Source organism: Arvicanthis niloticus, chromosome 7 (assembly GCF_011762505.2).
Source record: "Arvicanthis niloticus isolate mArvNil1 chromosome 7, mArvNil1.pat.X, whole genome shotgun sequence".
In the NCBI taxonomy this organism is placed as follows: domain Eukaryota; kingdom Metazoa; phylum Chordata; class Mammalia; order Rodentia; family Muridae; genus Arvicanthis; species Arvicanthis niloticus.
In genome coordinates this window covers 37,325,496-37,342,918 of record NC_047664.1, presented here as the reverse complement: position 1 = coordinate 37,342,918, position 17,423 = coordinate 37,325,496, and the positions used below count along the sequence as shown (strand labels likewise).

Below are 17,423 nucleotides of genomic sequence, written 5' to 3'. Positions count from 1 at the left end.
CTGTCACACTGTCCTTTAGGTCTCACCTCACTGCACTGTCCTCCCTGTCTATCCACCCACACCCAACAGTGTATGCTAAAGTCCTTAGGGTATAACAGACACCACACTGCCGCTCTGTCAGGTGCTGTATGAACTCACTGGAGGAGCTGGGCTCCTGGAAGCAGGGCTGCCCACTCCCATTTTAGACCTAAGCATGTTAGCTTCAAAGAGACTTCCAAGAGCCCTTGGGGGGGGGGGGGGCTTGCCCTCCTCGATCTGACAGGAAGAGAAGAGAATATTGGCAACACAGCCCAAGAAGAAAACACCGTGTCCTCCAGAACAGGAGGGGAAATCACTCCACAGAGGTCACCACTGTTTATGTCACGACTGTAAAAGTGCCCGCAGTAGAGTTTTTATAGAGGTTGAAAGTTCAGCCACCGGTGTTCATCCACAGAAAGAAAGCTCAGTCAGTGACTGTCTCAACTTTCTGTCAGTGTCTGCTGGATGTGGTGAGCACCTGGCTTGACATTCCCTTCTATTACTTGGAAGCTTCCCCTAGGCCGCTGTCCTTCAGGAACTGCAGCCGGGGTCCTGCTGGGTTGTTTGTGAGCCTCTGATCTGATGAGGCTGTTCCGGTGTCTGCTAGGACTCAAGATGGCTGATATGACAGTGTCTGCTGTGAATGTGCTGTGCCCTGCTAGCCGCTGCACTGCTCCTGCATTTACTGTTGCTTGCCATGTACGTAATAAACTCACTCACTAGGAACCAAAATCACAGCTATCACAGATAGTCCTTTGGAGCACACAGAACAGAGGCAAGGCTAGACCTGTCTTTGGGAAGGCGCAGTAGACTCCTGCGGTTGAATGAATTGATAAAGAACATCATCTTCCTGATGAAAATACCAGATGATGACTGACCACGGGGACCTGGAAAGGGTCAGCGGTGGACGGGGAGGGGCAGAAGGGCAGCTCACCATAGCCGGCCCTGTCACCAGCAGGGAGCAGCCATGGCAGAATTCTCCAAACTTGGCCCAGTAGTCCTTGTGGCAGTACAGCTTCCCATCCTTCTCATAGTACCAGTTGGTGAGGGATTCCTGGCATTCGGAACACCTGCAAGGCCAGAAAAGAAATGCTGTTGGATCGCCAGAGCAGGCCGCACAGCTGGTCCTTGGCTCCCAGTTTAATGATAAACCGGGCAGTCCTCTCTTCTTCCAAAGATGGGATGCGGCAAAGCCACAGCTTAATGGTCTCACAAGGAAAACTGCTTCTGAGCAAAAAAGCCTCCAGAAACCAGCTGTGCTGTGTAGCCTGCCTCTGAGAGCAGGGGCTTTGAGTACTGGAACCCACTGGGAAGCCTCGAAGACCCAAGAAACCCCTCCCCCAGAAAAATGCACATATAACTTATGTGTGGGTTGTGCAGGTATCCCTTAAGTCCATGTTTTTTTCAAGGACCAAAAACCTCCCTCAATCAGCCCACTTCAAAACCAAGTTACCACAGCATTGTGAAGGTGTTTTTTTTTTTGTTTTTGGGTTGAGGGGGGTTCAAGACAGGGTTTCTCTGTATAGCCATGGCTGTCCTGGAACTCACTCTGTAGACCAGGCTGGCCTCAAACTCAGAACTCTACCTGACTCTGCCTCCCAAGTGCTGGGATTAAAGGCGTTCTTGAGGAGGGAAAATAAAAAGCAAAACAAAAAAAGCTACATATAGAGAAGTTCCTTACCAGGCTTGACATTGAGAACATGCACTGCTCTCACAGAGGACTTCAATTCCCAGCATCCAATGCTCTGATGGCATCTACACTCATAGGCACATACCTACACACAGATAAACACTGTACAAACTGAAGACATGCCTTCCCCAAGGTATGGTAGAGGGGAAAGTTTTTTTATTATTTTTATTTTGTCTCCTCTGAGGGAGACAAAACAGACTCTACAGAGCCACAAGAGGAGAGAGACGAGACAGAGACAGAGACAGAGAGAGAGAGAGAGAGAGAGAGAGAGAGAGCTCAGCTGAAATGGCAGGGTTATAAGGGAATGAGAAGCTAGGGGTGGGAAGCCCATGAGCTGGAGCCGGTTAGGGTAGGGTGGGGTGAGAAGAGTTGAGAAAACCCAAAGGTGGTTGTGATACTGCGTGGGCCTAGAGGCCAGCATATGCTCTGGTATGCTATAGGCTCCACAGTGAGCCATTTGTTCCCACTTTCTTTTCGACCTGATATGTATACATTAAACTTGTTAAAAAAACAATAAAGTAAAATTGTTTTAAGATTTATTATTTTTATGTTTGCTGGTGTTTTGTCTGCATGTTTGCCTCCCAAGTACTGGATTAAAGGTGTCCATGCCTGGTGAAATGTGTTACTCTTCTTAGCCTTAAGAGTAACAGTTGTCACCTTGTTGGAGATTTCCACTTTTCAGGCAGTCGAGGTGTATTATCAACCTGTGGGAACAGGCTGCCACTATCTCCTTTCTAAGCCTACCCAGCACATACAGCTAAGACCCAGCTCCCTGCCCACCCAGCCAAATGAACCTCATTCCTTTTAGCCAGACTCTTTTTTATTGAGATAGGTCTTACTATGTTGCCCAGCCTGGGTTGGGGCTCAAGAAATCTTTGTGCATAACCTCTCGGATAGCAGGAACTATAGGTCTCTACACCTGTTCGGGTAGACTGCCTACTGTAATCTAATCAGCAAAGGCTTTTGTCTGACCCACACTGGCTACATTTTGGCTTCTCAGAGGTCACACAGGGAAGCCCCTCCATAGGGCTCCTAGCCCTGCCACTTAATAATTATGCCTGGGTAAGTATCTAATATACTTACTTCTCTGATCAATTCAACATCTGTAAATAGATTGCTGTGAAAATTAATGAGATAGTATGTATAAAATGTACAGCCAGTTTATATAAAAGGCCCAGTGCGTCTTGGATACAATATTAACTGCAATTAAAGGTGATAGCTCATGTGTCATTGGATAGTCACTGTACTAGTTAGGTAGCTTTCAATAACTTTTGTTATTTTTATTGAGTCAGCCTTTCTATGTACTCCTGGCTGTCCTGTAACTCGATCTGTAGGCCAGGCTGCCTCTGCCTCCTGAGTGCTGGGATTAAAGGTGTGTGCCACCATGGCAGGCCTTGTTATTGTTTGTTTGTTTGTTTGTTTTGAGATCAAGATTCACTCTGTAGGGCAGGCTGGTCCTGAGCTCACAGCAATCCTCCTGCTCCAACTTCCCACTCTACCCTTGTTCTCTTAGGGGCTTTTTTGAGGCAGGGTCTTCTATAGTCCTGGCTGGCCAGTAACTCAGAGATCTGGTATTAAGGGCATTCACCACCACGCCTGGCTTTCTCAGAAGCCTGGTTAATAAGATATAATTACCAGCATCCCACTATAAACAGCCAATGTCAGGGTCCTGCCCCACGGTCTAGCAGGACAGAGACTATTGCATGAAACCACAACTGGTTAAAATGCAGGATTCCAGAGCCCAGTCCCAGCTGATGCACCAACAACCTGACCCCTGCACTGAAGGCTCAGGGATCACTGCCCAACCTTGGACAGAAAGACTGGAGGGTCTAGAGGACTACAGGAAGCTTGATATGCAACTGTCTCTCCTAGGAATGTCAGAGAAGCTATACCCATAAGGTCACCAACACGGCTGCCTAAACAGGAACCGCACCAATACGGAGGGAAGAAAACTCACAGGGCTTTAGCACTAGACAAAGAACCATAGACATCTATGAAATGCTGAAAGTGGGAGAAATGGCCTCCCCTCCCTGGCTATCCAATACCAGATGGCCAGCTCTGAAAACCTACATATAACAAGTAACATTGTAACATTATACAGACTGAGCAGGTTCTATTTTTATATTTAGAGAAAAAAGTGTAACAATAATTAAAAGAAAAAGAGGTTATGAATTTGAGAGAGGAAGGTTGAACATGGGAAGGGTTAGAAAAAAGGAGGGAAATGATGTAACTATATTATAATTTTAAAAAAATTGTAGTGCCGGGCAGTGGTGGTGCAGGCCTTTAACCCCAGCATTTGGGAGGCAGAGGCAGGCGGATTTCTGAGTTCGAGGACAGCCTGGTCTACAGAGTGAGTTCCAGGACAGCCAGGACTACACAGAAAAATCTTGTCTCAAAAAAACAGAACAAAACAAAAAACCCAAAACAAAGAAACAAACAAAAAATTGTAAAAAGGTAGTCCAGGACAGCCAAGGCTAGAGGAAGGGGGGGGGGGGCAACAAAAAGAATGCACCCGTCTTAATAAATACCAGGTGCCACACCCCTTTAATCCTAGCACTCAGTAGGCAAAAGCAGACAGATCTTTGTGAGTTTGAGGCTAGCCTGGTCTATGGAGCAGGTTCCAGGACAGCCAGGGCTACACAAAGAAACCCTGTCTCAAAAATCATAAATAATAAATAAATAAATACATTAATAGAAGATCAAATGAGTTTAATGTATGTATGCAAAAGCATTTCACAATGCAGGACAACATTGTATTAACTTGCTAGGCAATGCAGAGACGCGAGACAGATACAAGGGGCCCCTATATCAACTTCTAGAAGATCTAAACCAAACCGAATCACACAGGGTGAGGGGCCGCCAGTGCTGCTGTTCCTGAGTGTAGTGCTTACATGGGACCTAGGAGTGAGCTGAAGCAGCAGTGGAAAGCTGCCAAGCTAGGAGGGCTAGAGAAGCAAGCCCTGGAACACAGAGCACCCAACTGCCTGTGGGTGCTGTTCCAAGTCTGTGGCCTTTCTGCTTATTTATGAGCGCTACTGACATCGTGTGCCACATCAGGCTCTTGGGAGCTGGGTGTGGTACAGAGAATATATGGATACAATGGCCTAGAGAGTGTGACGAACTCCAGTTTAGGAGAGAGCTAAATTCAAGGGCCCAGTGCTACATGCTCCTGGATAAAGCCTTCCCTTCTGTGGGTTCAAGTCCTTTGCTTATGAAATGATGGGCACATTATCCCTGGAAGACTCGAGGTTCCAACCTCAGTACCACTGTTTGCTACCTGCCCGATCTTTGTTTCTCATTTGTGAACTGGTAACATGGTCACCAGCACTTGGCATGGACCTGCTGGTTCAGTGGTTCTGAGCGACTGTGGGGCTTCTAGCAGGGAGTTAGCACTCGGAGTGAGGCTCCCTTCTTGCCTCCCGCCTCCTGACTTAATTAAAGTAGAGGCAGGATCCTATTTCCTCTTGGCACACTCAGCATCCAAGCCTAGGGCTAGGCAAGGAAGGCCTTCAGCAAATGCTTTCAAACTGAAAATGGGGCCTGAGTGTGGAGAACCATAAGCCGAGGTGGGAACACAAGGATTCCCTGTCATGAGGACCTATCTTTTTCCAGTCTGCTGTAGTAGAAGCCAGTGCAGGCATATCTGTACCCAACTGCAGGCCTGGGCTCTCTTACACCCTCACAGTGGTATGTGCGCCACCTCAGGCCTTGGAAGCACCAGAACACACCCTCCTTTCTACTGCCAATATCCTGCTTTTGTTTGCTGCAAGGAGCTTTCACCAGGCAAGGGAACGGGCAGAGAAGCAAGCGGAGGCACGCAGGAGACAGCCACAGCAGCCTGCCGGGACGCACACCTGGCTGGAGAGCGGCAGCACCAGTGCACACGGCATGTGTTATGGAATGCCTCTGTAGAGCACAGGCAGATGCATACCCTGCCACAGGTGCCTCTGAGTACAGCACGGTGAGCAGCTGACAGAACCCACTACAGGTCCCTTAAGCTCTGTTTTTGCCAATAAACACAATAGGTCTCTAGGGCCACTGGAGAATTTAAAGCGCTAACCTAGGCATTACCAACATCTGTTGATAGTTGTCCATGCAAGTGATGGGGCTGGGACCTGAATCTCTGTGTACCTGGAGAGGAAGCTGTCTCCGTCGCAGCGGACCTCAGAGGTACAGCATGTCATAACTGCCAGGCCACAGGATTCTTGTCTCTGATAATGAGGAGACTGGAACCATGACAGCTCATATTTGAGTGTTAGCCCTCATGATGCTTCTTCAGCTCAAATAGTTAATGTAACTAATACCAGTAGCTCTTTATCATTTACCCAGTGTTCTCCAGTAGCGGTGTCCGTTAAAGAATCTGAATCCATTGTAGAAGTGAGGTACCATGTAAAAATGTCCCACCTCAGATTCCAGGAAGCTATGGCTTTTTTTTTTTTTTTTTTCCTCCAGCTTTCCATTTTTGAAAGCTTCAAGTGAAAGTCACAGCTTTCCTGACTGCAGACCCTGAAGGAGTCAGTAGGAGGCAGTAGGAGGTCAGAAACCAGGGCTCAGGTGCAGTTCCTTGTCTCCTGAGGATCCAGGGTCTAGAGCTAAAACCCCAAAGAGTCACACAGGAGGCCACATACAGAAGCTGTACCTAAGACCAGCATTTGACCAGTTCTCCCAACACACTGCAGGTGACCTGGGCAAGGAAAAAGTGAGAGAGCATTCACTCTCAGACCTACATCTGCAGACGGCATATCAATAATCAGCTGAGCTCAAAGGGGCTGTGAAGATGGCAGCAGGTGAAAGCCCTGCGATGCCCACAGCAGGTAACCAGGAAGTGCTTTTTCCTTTTTTCTCCAATTCGGGAACAGCAAGGGCCAGTGGAGACTGACCCTTTTCCTTCCCATGCCCAGGGACTATGAGTCTGCTTCACACCTAGAACTAATAAGCAGGCCCCTCAGGAGAAAAGAAAGGCCTTAAAATGAATTTTCTATAGAGCCTTAGCAACCAGGACCCTTACAATGCATTATAACACGTAAGGACCAAAGGCAAGATGAAGTGAGAGAAGCCAAGGGGTACAGGCTCTACCTCTACATATTTCCTAATTCCTCAGGCCAGTGCTTACAGGTAAGTACTCAACCCACAGAGTGCGGGAGCCCATGGTCATGCATATTAAAGCACAGTCCTCCTAGGCTTTGCGGAAGGCTGGGTTGGATGCTCCCTTTAAATCTAAGCAGCTGTGGCTACTACTGTTAGCCTCTTTCTGAGTCTGGACTAGGCTGAGAAGAAGAAAAAGACGCTACCTGGCCTAAGAGTTCCATGAAGTGGGGGTTCCAATCGTCCTCCAGGGACCACAAGAGCAGTCACGGCAGGGGCTAGAGGCTCAGATCACCGCCACACACCCCTCTGTTGCTTCTTCCTACAGACTCTACGGATTGAAACAGTCTGCCAAATACTGCAGTTCGTGTGGAGTATGTTGCTATGCTGTTTTTACAAAAATAACCAGACCTGTAACAAGCTTAGCAATAGAGCACACTGATGCAGCTCCAGTAAGGGGGAGCAGGGCAGCGGCAGCTGGTTGTTAGTTCATGTAATCTGTGCGGCTCACAGGGGCTTCTTTATCTGGGAGGGGAAAGTACCAAAGTGTGCATGCCTCAGGGAGTAGCCAAACAAGTCACAGCTGGGAACCATTCACCTGATCCAAGCCCTTCAGAAGGCTGCAAGGAGGCTTCAGAAGTTACAAAGGTTATTGCTAAGTTGATTAGCAACATGGGTTCCTGTATAATGCAGAGATGTGCTTGTTTTCCTCAAGAGAACGTCCAAACCAAGCTCATCAAACTCAAGGTGGACACTTAGGGAAATCCTCTAAAAGGAATTCCTTTAAAGATGAGGAGCACACATCACTCTCTCAACTGGGAATATAACTCAGTGACAAGAGTTCCTGTTGATCAAAGTGTGACACCATGGCTTTACCAGCACTACACAAAAAGACCACTCCCTGATTCACCTCTTCCATAGTAAGCTTCGATTTGAGATGTTTCCTTATTTTGGGTACCTGAGATTACACCACACCGCTCACACCAGTGGCAGGCAGACAAGACATACTCTCTGCTGGAGTGGGGCTTGTTAGGCAGAGGGGCGTGGAGCACACAGAAATGACATTCTTCATTCCTCCTCTCCCCATCACATGGTCACGCCCGATCACGTCTCTTGGAATCTGGTTGCGTCACCTTTCTTGTAACCACAGCCCTAGAGCTCTTACGTCTTACGGACTTTACTCCTCCAGAGGCCTGAGGGTCAAGGACTTAACTTGTTTGACAGAGTCCAGGAAGGGCTCTGGTTCAGGAGCCCACGAACTCTAATCCTTGTCACAGAGGAGCACATGACGAAGAGGGGGCTGATGGGAGGCAGCTTTATGACCAGGTAGTGGTTTAGCCTGGAAGTTTGGTAAGCAGAGTGAAGGCAGTCCCTCCCCTGGGGCAGAGGCCTGTGTGCTTCACCCGCAGCTTCAGGAATGTGGCCTCTCACTCACGTAGCAGAGGGCAGAGGGTCTACGGCAATTCAGTGCCCTTTGATTCCAGCTGGGCAAACAGAGCCTGGAGAATGGAGGTGAGGTCATCAGGTTTCCCAGAGAGGTTGGCGTAGAACAAGACAAAGGATTGTTGGACCTGGGAGGCCCTGGGGACCTGGCTCTCAAAAGTTCATTACCTGCTCTAGCTCCAGAGAGGTGTCATGGCCACACAAATTAAAAGGGGCATACTGTTCCTGCCCCATAAAGGAGCAGCCCTTCCCCCAAGGTGCCTTCCCAGGATTCAGAGGAACAAGGAAGACCTGAACAAGTCGCTGCCACAACACTTGGCATTCCACTTGGCATCTGGATCCCGCATGGTAAAATCTACCTCCTAAACTCAAGAACAACTTCTTTCGTCAATTCAGAAAACAAAACAACAAAATCTTCACTAGGTCTGGCAATCCATCCCTTTCCTGCTCGGACAGGAAGGAAAGCAAACTTGAGAAGAGGTAGGTGAGACTCGGATGGATGGACGACAAGAAACTCCACAACAAAAACAAGTCAGCTGAGGGGACCCTGCATATTGCTGCTGTTGAGACTGGAGGCTTCATCAGTAAAATGCGGCTCCATAATATCTTTAGGCTTGATAGATGAAAAGTGCCCCCCAGGAGGGCTGCTGTAGTCAAGATCCCTCTTAGTCTCTACAAGGGCCCTGCCATTTGCTGAAACCTCATGGTAGCCGCACTTCTGCCCAGGGACAGCCACAGACCACCATCCTAATAGTGAGGTCTGGCCACAAAGCTGGAAGAAAGTCAGGCAGGACTACTGGTGAAGGGGAGGCAGTCCTCAAGAAAAACAGGTTTCTCCCAAAGAATAAAAACAAGCTCCACCCCAGGCAGGAATGGCTCCATTCAGAAGGGACCCAGAGGGCCAGAAACCCCCTAGGGAGTTTCTCTTGAAGGTGGGGTGGGGCAGAGAGCAAAGACAGACAGGTCAGAGGAAGAAAGTTTCCACCCTCTCCATGAAAGGCCTCACAGAGAACCCCTACAGATGCACATATCTGGGGGCTGACCCAGAAACTCCACTCATCAGGGAGCTGAGGAACACTTCAAAGCCGGGGCAAATAAGCCATTAAGAGAACATATATATACAGTGCCTACTGTGTACCAGGCTACCCACACCCAGGCCTTGCCAGCTTTTAGTTTGGCAAAACCTGCCCATCCTGCTTGTTGGGACAAATTCCTGGGCAGGCAGCACGGCCTGTAGGTAAGACACGTGAGAGTCACAGAATGGCACCACATCTGTGCTTTCTCCAGACACAGTAACACCAAGGTGTGTTTTGTTAGGAAGAGGAGCCCGGGCTCCCCAGGAACTTCCCTCACCTCCCCGTTTTCATGATACCAGAGTGCCCTTTTCCAGGTGCTTCTGCATAAGCTCTTTTGGTAAAACCAGGACTAAGTGAGGTCAGAAGAGAACGGGGAGGACTTTGGCCTTCCCTCAGGACTAGGAGCGGGGATCAGGGGAAGGTCTGGGAGACCAACTCACCTAAAGGGATCTCTGGAGGTGAAGTAAGCCGGGACAGACAAGTAACTCCCCATCTTCTTCCCACACCAGATAAACAGGCTCAGCTGCAAACCCGTCTGGGAGTGCCTCAGGCTGGCTGCAGACGGCCACCATGACAGGCGGGTTCCCGGCACCTTGGGTTGGAGCCGGCCGCCCGGTGCTCACCTCTGCCTCCGAAGCAGCAGGAGAGAGAGGATTCCAGGCCCCTGGTTCCTTGGTAGATTCCCGCAGGGGCACATGGCTGGTACGTCTCCTCCCTAGTTTTAGGGAGCTCCGTGGCCCCCGGGGCTTCGGGAGAAGTACCTCTCTTCAGAGGCTAGAGACACACAGGCATTCTGGGGAAGGGGCCGGTGACTAGCTAAAAATGAGATGCTGCTGTCAAGTTAGTCCAGTCCTTCAGTCCCACCCACCCCAATGAGGGAGGGAGGAAGAGGAGGAGCTCGGGCAGAACCGAGGTGTGTGGTTGGAGCAGCTGTTAGGAAACAGACCTCGCAGCAAGGGGTGGAGCCCGGACGGGAGCGAGGCTGCAGGCAAGCGCCACAGACAATAACTGGAGCTGGTTGAGCGGCCACAGCACAGCTCAGGGCAGGCAACGCAGGAGGGCTAACACATCCAAATGTCACCAGCCTACAGAGCTGCCTACAGGGCGCTAATTCTGCCGAGGGGTGAAAAACAGGATGACAGCTTCGGCAGAGCCACATCTACAGAAGCGGGGACCCTCCAGCACAGGAGACTGCTCCCTAGAAACATCCACAGCTCTGGGAGGGTCTCTGTTCCCTTCTGGTGCTGTGGCTCCCATTCATCTACTCCCTCTGCCTGGTCTGGGGACAGCCTCAAGAAACTGGCTACTTCCACTCTGGGGCAGGGCTGTGCTGCTGCAGAGGAGGAAACAGGGCCCAGAGTATGCATCTCTGTGTGACTTGCATTATAAACAAACCGATCCCTCTGAGGTAGAATTATCCCCACTTTATATTCTAGGAAAGTGAAGTGTCAAGAGATGAGGTGACTCACTGATGACCAAAAGCCAATCAGTGGCAAGGCTGGGACAACCAGCATCATACTGTGTCCTTTCACTGGTTCCCATAAGCCATCCATTCATCCCAGAAGGCAGTGCTTCTGGGATGAGTTTCTTCCTGTGTCTGTACTAGCTGGAGTTTGTTGTCAGCATGACACATCGTTGAGCCTCCTGAGAAAGGGAAACCTTTCAATTCAATTGACGAATTACCTCAATCAGACTGTTCTGTGGCACAGTCTGTGATGAACTGTCTTGACGGGGGATTGATGTGGGAGGGTCCAGCAGGTGGGGCTGTGCTATATAAGAAAGCAGCAGAGGGCCACTTGTAATCCCAGTAGCTGGGAGATCATGGCAGGCAAGTCTCCCGAACTGGAGGTCAGTGAGGGCTATACAGCAAGATCCTGTGTGTGTGTGTGTGTGTGTGTGTGTGTGTGAGAGAGAGAGAGAGAGAGAGAGAGAGAGAGAGAGAGAGAGAGAGAGAGAGAGAGAGAGAGGAGAGAAAGAGAGAGAGAACTTCTCTGTGTAGGTCTGGCTGCTATCCTGGAACTCAGGAGATCCACCTGTCTCTGTCCCCCCAAGTGCTGGGATTAAAGGTGCACACACACACACACACACACACACACACAGAGAGAGAGAGAGAGAGAGAGAGAGAGAGAGAGAGAGAGAGAGAGAGCAAGACCTGTCTTTTTTTTTAAAACAGAAAAAGAAAAGCTAGCAGAAAATGAGCAAGAGCAAGTAGTCAGCAGCCTGCCTGCCTGCCTGCCTGCCTGCCTGCCTGCCTGCCTGCCTGCCTGCCTGCCTGCCTGCCTGGTTTCAGCTCCAGGTTACTTGAGTCCTTCTCTGACTCTCTCAGTGATGGACTCCTACCTGCAAGTGTATGCTGAAATAAATCCTTCCCAAATTGCTTTTGGTCATGGCGTTTATCACAGCAACAGAGAGGAAACTATGATAGTGTCCAGTGGTAGCCATGCTTCCTAACTGAGACCCGGCAGGTGGAGGAGAGAATGATCTGAGGTGTCTAGGAGAGTACAGGCCTAGGATCTGGAATGGGCGCAGACCCGAGAGCTCCAGCTGTGAGCTGACCAAACCAGGTCCTGCTGCATGGAAATCTCCTCTCCCCCAGTCCAGAGAGGTATACTGGAAAAGACCAGGGACCCCCCCCCCCCAGACCTTGATGGACAAGAGGTTGTGACACAGGCTGTTTCCCACCAGGTATACAAACTCCCCCCCACCCACACACACCCGAAGAAAAAGCCAGAAGTCACCCGGCAGCTGCTGTCAGTGACAGGAAAGTCCACAACAGAAGTGATTCATGGGTTACAAGGGAGTGTTTTCTTTTTTCTTCAGCTGTGAACTGAGACCATGAGTGTGATAAGAAAGCGAGCAGTGAGCAGGTGGTATGTTCCAGCCCCCCCACCCCCACATATTTACTATCATTTTTAAATTGTCTTTGTTCAGTATACATATTGCACCCACTGAGCAGATGTCAAAACCAAGGTTCTGAGGGGGTTGTTGACAGCTTAAAAAAAAATCTTGTCAATAGTAAAGATGGATTTCTACCTTTCTACCTCAGTAAAATGCCTCCATAGCAGGGGCCAGAACACTTTCTGTAAAGGGTTAGAGGACAAATATTTTAGGTTTTATAGGTCACATAGACCCTGTCACAGCTACTCAATATTTCAACCCCACAGCATCCTCAGTAAAATAGAAACAAATAGATCTGGTTATGTTTCAATAAAACTTTATTTGTGGACACTTGATATAATTCTCATGTGCCATGAAATAGTCTTTGGCTTTTTTATTTTCTACCCTGTCAGCCATTTAAAACTGTAAAAATCAGGGCTAGAGACACAGTTCAGCGGTTAAGAGTACCAGCTGAGCCGGGCGGTGGTGGCGCACGCCTTTAATCCCAGCACTTAGGAGGCAGAGACAGGTGGATTTCTGAGTTCGAGGCCAGCCTGGTCTACAGAGTGAGTTCCAGGACAGCCAGGGCTACACAGAGAAACCCTGTCTCAAAAACCAAAAAAAAAAAAAAAAGAGTACCGGCTGGCCTTCCAAAGGTCCTGAGTTCAATTCCCAGCAACCACATGGTGGATCACAACTATCTGTAATAGGATCGGTGACTTCTTCTGGTGTGCAAATGTACATGCAGGCAAAATACCCATATACATAAATAAATAAATCTTTTTAAAAAAATGTAAAAATCCAAGATAGTACAGCAGAAGCCTGAGTACTGGGTGTGGTATCCCAGCAGACGCGTGGGTCTCTGTCAGTCTGAAGCCAGACTGCTGGATCTAGAGAGTTCCAGGCCAGCCAGGCTGCACAGTATAGAGACCCTGTCTCTAAAATAAAATAAAATAAACATTTGGCATCTGTACTGAATGCTGAATTCAGGTCTGTCTATCTACCACTGCAGACAATATACTCCAGCTCCCAAGGCAGGGGAGTGATCCCTGGGTGGGCATTCAGCCTGCACCTCAACTGCTTGCAACACTGCCTGTAACTGAGATTTAACTCCCACTATTTGGCAGTGCTGCAGCCCCTCACACCCTTGCTTTGCAGAGGAAGGAACTGAGGTACAGAGAGGTTAAATTGCTTACCTTTGCTTACCATCTCACTGAACAAACAAGATGGGAAGCCAGGATTTGAACCTAAGCTAGAAGGTATAGGCTGTGCTCTACCATACTGTACTGGGGAGTGCAACCTGGGCCTAGAGCCAAACTGTCTGGGTTTGAATGCAACAATGCACTTAAGCCCTTGGCACTGAGTCTGGAACACATTAAGAGTTGATAAATGCTAGCTGTTAATATCATTAAGACTACTGTTCAACTTCTGTGCTAGCTATGTGGCCCTTAGAAAGCTCCTGCCTGTCTGGGCTTTGGGTTAGGTCTCTAAATAGCTTCCAGCTTCAACATTTTTCATTCCTATGAGGTGCCGGTGGGCTCCCTGTTGTCCCTGGGCCTCGAGTTGAGACTGAATCTCTGGAGCCAGCCTTGAAGGAGTCGGGATCTTGGCTGGAGGCCACTCAAGAACCACAGGAGACCGAGACACAGTGGAAGGGAGGTAACACAGAAGACACTGAGAAGACCGCCATAAGGCTGGCTGGAAGCTTCCTCCCAGGGACAGAGCCCAGATGTACTAATGCTCCCCTGTAATTCGATCAGGCAAAGAGGGAACCTTTTTTGAATCTGGAACTAGCATCTAATTGCATCCTTTGATTTCCATCTGATGAATGGAGTGTACTGGAAGAAAACGTGGGGCCAGGAGCGGGCCAGGGAGCCCCTGAGCATAACTCCTTTTGACATTTCACACAGCTCTGCTGCTTCAGTGGCTTCGGGCAGCAGTGAGTCGGTGTCTAGGAATGCAGGCGGGAGGCTGCAGGCTTTCTCTTCCCACTCTTCTTACAAAGGATTTGGTGGGTGGACTACTGGGGGACTAATAAGAGGACCTCTCAGCACCCTGTGAGTGCCTCCCCCTGATAGCCATCTCCCCATGTTCTGAGCTGAAGTGGACCCCCACCCCAGGTGGAATCTGACCCCCATGTGATTGGCTTTCAGGAGGTGCCTTTAAAGGATTGATCACCAGATGTAGGGAACAGATATTCAGCTGGCTACTCAGTGCCATTCCTTCAGGCCAACTTCAAAGGGTCTAAACCACTCAGAACCTGGAGGTGAAAAGTCACACTGTGGGTATACGGTCCCCTTCTGCCCCAGGAAAGAGAGCTGCTCTGACAGGTCCAACAGTCACATATGTCCAAGGCAATTGCAGGGATCCTGGGACTGGAAATTATAGCTGACACTCCAAGGTGCCTGCATTTGGGACAGGTTGGAGAACAGCATTCAGAGATGACGGCCCCAAGTGACCATCCTTGAGACCAGTGAGGAATGAACGAATCAGCCATCCTCAGCCTATAGAAAGCTCTGGACAAAGGATCTGAAGCACAGGGACCTGTGTTTGCTGAACAAGGCCCTCTGTTGGTGAGGAGGACTCCCTCCACACAGGGAAAGGCTGCAGCTTGCTGTCTTTCAACCTTGCTGGGAACTACTTGAGCATGCTGGGCAAACACTCCACCACTGGCTTGTACATTTGTAGCTCTCTTTTTATTTTCTAAAGAAAAATTTTAAATTTTGAAACAGGATCTCACAATGTAGTCAGGCTAGCCTTGAACTTTTTTTGTGATCCTCCTGCCTCAGCTTCCTGAATAGATACAATTCTAGGTGTGTACTATCTAGGCTGTCTGGGGAACTGCCTCTGAATCCTTGTTGCTTAGCATGGACATTCCTCCAACAGACTACCTCTCTGGTCTCTGCTCCTCCTCACTCCCCCAGCTCACTTTCTAGACTTTGGAAGTGCCCAGAACACTTAGGGCATAGTTTTATGTCAACTTGACACAAGCTAAAGTTAGTAGAGGAGGGAACCTCAATTAAGAAGATGCCTCCATAAGCAGATGTGGTAGCACATGACTTTAATCCCAGCACTCAGGTGGCAGAGGCAGGTGAGTCTGACTGAATTCAAGGACAGCCAGGGCTACACAGAGAAACCCTGTCTCAAGAAAACAAACAAACAAACAAACAAACAAAAACAAAACAAAAACCAAACCAAACTAAGGAACAAAAAGCAAAACAACAACAACAAAAAAAGATAAAAGAAAAAAAAGAAAAAGAAAATGCCTCCATAAAATCAGGCTGTAGGCAAGCCTATACGGCATTTTCTTAATTAGTGATTAATGGGGGCGGCCCCTTCCCACTCACTGTGACCACAACCTTTCCTGGGCTGGTGGTCCTGGGTTCTATAAGAAAACAGGCTACGCAAGCAAGCCATTGGAGCAAGCCAGGACCCCTCCAGGTTCCTGTCCTGGCTTCCTTCAGTGATGGACTACGATGTGGAAGTGTGAGCCAAGTAAACCCTCTCCTGCCCAGCTTGATCGCTGGTCATGGTGTTTCATCACAGCAATGGCTACCAGAGGACTCCCTGACTCTCATCTGCTTCACCTTTGCAGTAGTGCCTCAAGAAGCAGGGACAGGGCAGTGTGTGCTTTCTGCCATTTACACACTGCTTTACCTTCTCAGGATCCCTTAGCACCCCCCTCCTGCCTGCCCACACACACAAGCGCATGCACACACATACACATGTACATGCACACTGGCCACACACACCCCAATGCTGTCATCCTACCAAAAGCCTAGCAGAGACACTGCACTGGGACCTGAGGCTGCTGCTTTAATTACCCCACCAGATAGGCTGCTTTGACTGTATCCTGACCTGACCACACTTGGCTTCCCTCAGTTGCTCCCAAACTTCTGCTCTTAGCTCCTTCTACAGCCTCCTATGCCTTCATCTGACGTCATGCCTATGTCTTCTCTCTTCTCTCACCCAATTATAATGGGACTCATTCTCTTCTAGGGAGGGCTTCCTCGACATGTTCCCAAGCCCATCACACACAAGCAAAGTTCTGTGTCCATACCTGTCCACAGCCCTATCAAACTACAAAAGGTAGGTGCTAGGTACTAGGTTTTGGCACAACACAAGCCTATCTGTGTTCAGCCTAGTGAGGTTGAGCCACCCTCCTGTCCACATAACTCTAGACTCTCACTGTGAGATACTACAGTCCTAGAGGAGAGATGATAATTAAACATTGTTATAGCATTTTCAGTTCACAAAGGATTTTAGTCCCCCGAATGCAGTAGGGCAGGGCAGGCCAGCTCAGAAATGCCAGGTAAGACATCCAAGTTTACACTGACAGGAAGTACAGGGCTGAGGTAAAAGCAATGTTTGCTGATTTAAAATCTCAAGGCCTTTCCTCTATACACACCCAATCAAAGATTTGGGAATCCCACCTCCACAGCACAGGGACTACACTGACAGATGTGCTGGGGTCTTGGATCCTATGTCTATACTGTGGGGATAACATGAAAGAGTATCTAACTCTTGGGAAATCCATGAGAAAATTTCATGACCGGCAAGTCCCTGAGATCTAGAAACATCAACTTCTTCCAGAGCCTAAGCAATCAGCTCCTCTCCCAGCTGTTCACTGCCCACCCTGTCCACCATCTGCCCAGAACTTTTGAGGAACTCACTGAAAAAAATCATAAATTTGCTTTTTCTGGGATCTCTCTTTTTCTGTTAAAAACAAAACTGGGCCAACCAGCACCTCCTATTTATATTCCAATAGCAGCTCCTCATCTGGACAGACATGGAAGGAGGGTCATCAGACCTTGGGTGTCACGGCCACTCTCCAGGTTCAGCTCTCTGGAACCACACCAGCATCACTGTCTCTCCATTTCAGTGCATTAGAATGACTTTCTCATACTAATAATCGGGACACAGCATAGAACGGGGTGGTGCTATTGAACATTTTGGGGTTTGCCATCCCTAATTTCAATTTACATTCTACCTAGAAGCCAAACTATATTCCCCTTTCTTCCTGTGATAGCTGATTAGTGTGGTGTCTTAGTGAGCCTGGGCATCGTAACTACACTCCATTACCTCACCCCAAAAGAGGAGTACTCCAGAAGTAGTAGGTATTTAGTCTTCAGACTGGAAAACATGGAGTTCCATGAGACCCACACAGAGGTAAGCTCAGTATGCATGCACATATTCTCATTAAATTTCTCATTGTAAGAGTGGCTACCTCCTTT

General features: G+C 48.9%; 1 protein-coding gene across 4 annotated transcripts in view; it reads right to left on the bottom strand.

Moving 5' to 3' along the window:
- Positions 1 to 17,423, bottom strand: part of Limk2 (LIM domain kinase 2) — a 65,204-nt gene that overhangs the window by 17,305 nt on the left and 30,476 nt on the right. The window contains exons 1-2 of one of the 4 annotated variants that reach the window (XM_076938244.1): positions 9,936 to 10,156; positions 953 to 1,088 (exon numbers count right to left, since the gene is read on the bottom strand). In XM_076938244.1, coding sequence (XP_076794359.1) covers positions 953 to 1,088; positions 9,936 to 10,009 — 210 coding nt within the window. In that variant the 5' untranslated portion in view covers positions 10,010 to 10,156. Of the gene's footprint in view, positions 1 to 952; positions 1,089 to 1,699; positions 1,852 to 9,752; positions 10,157 to 17,423 lie in introns of those variants that run through there. The other 3 variants (XM_034509317.2, XM_076938245.1, XM_034509316.2) reach the window with 3 other exon arrangements.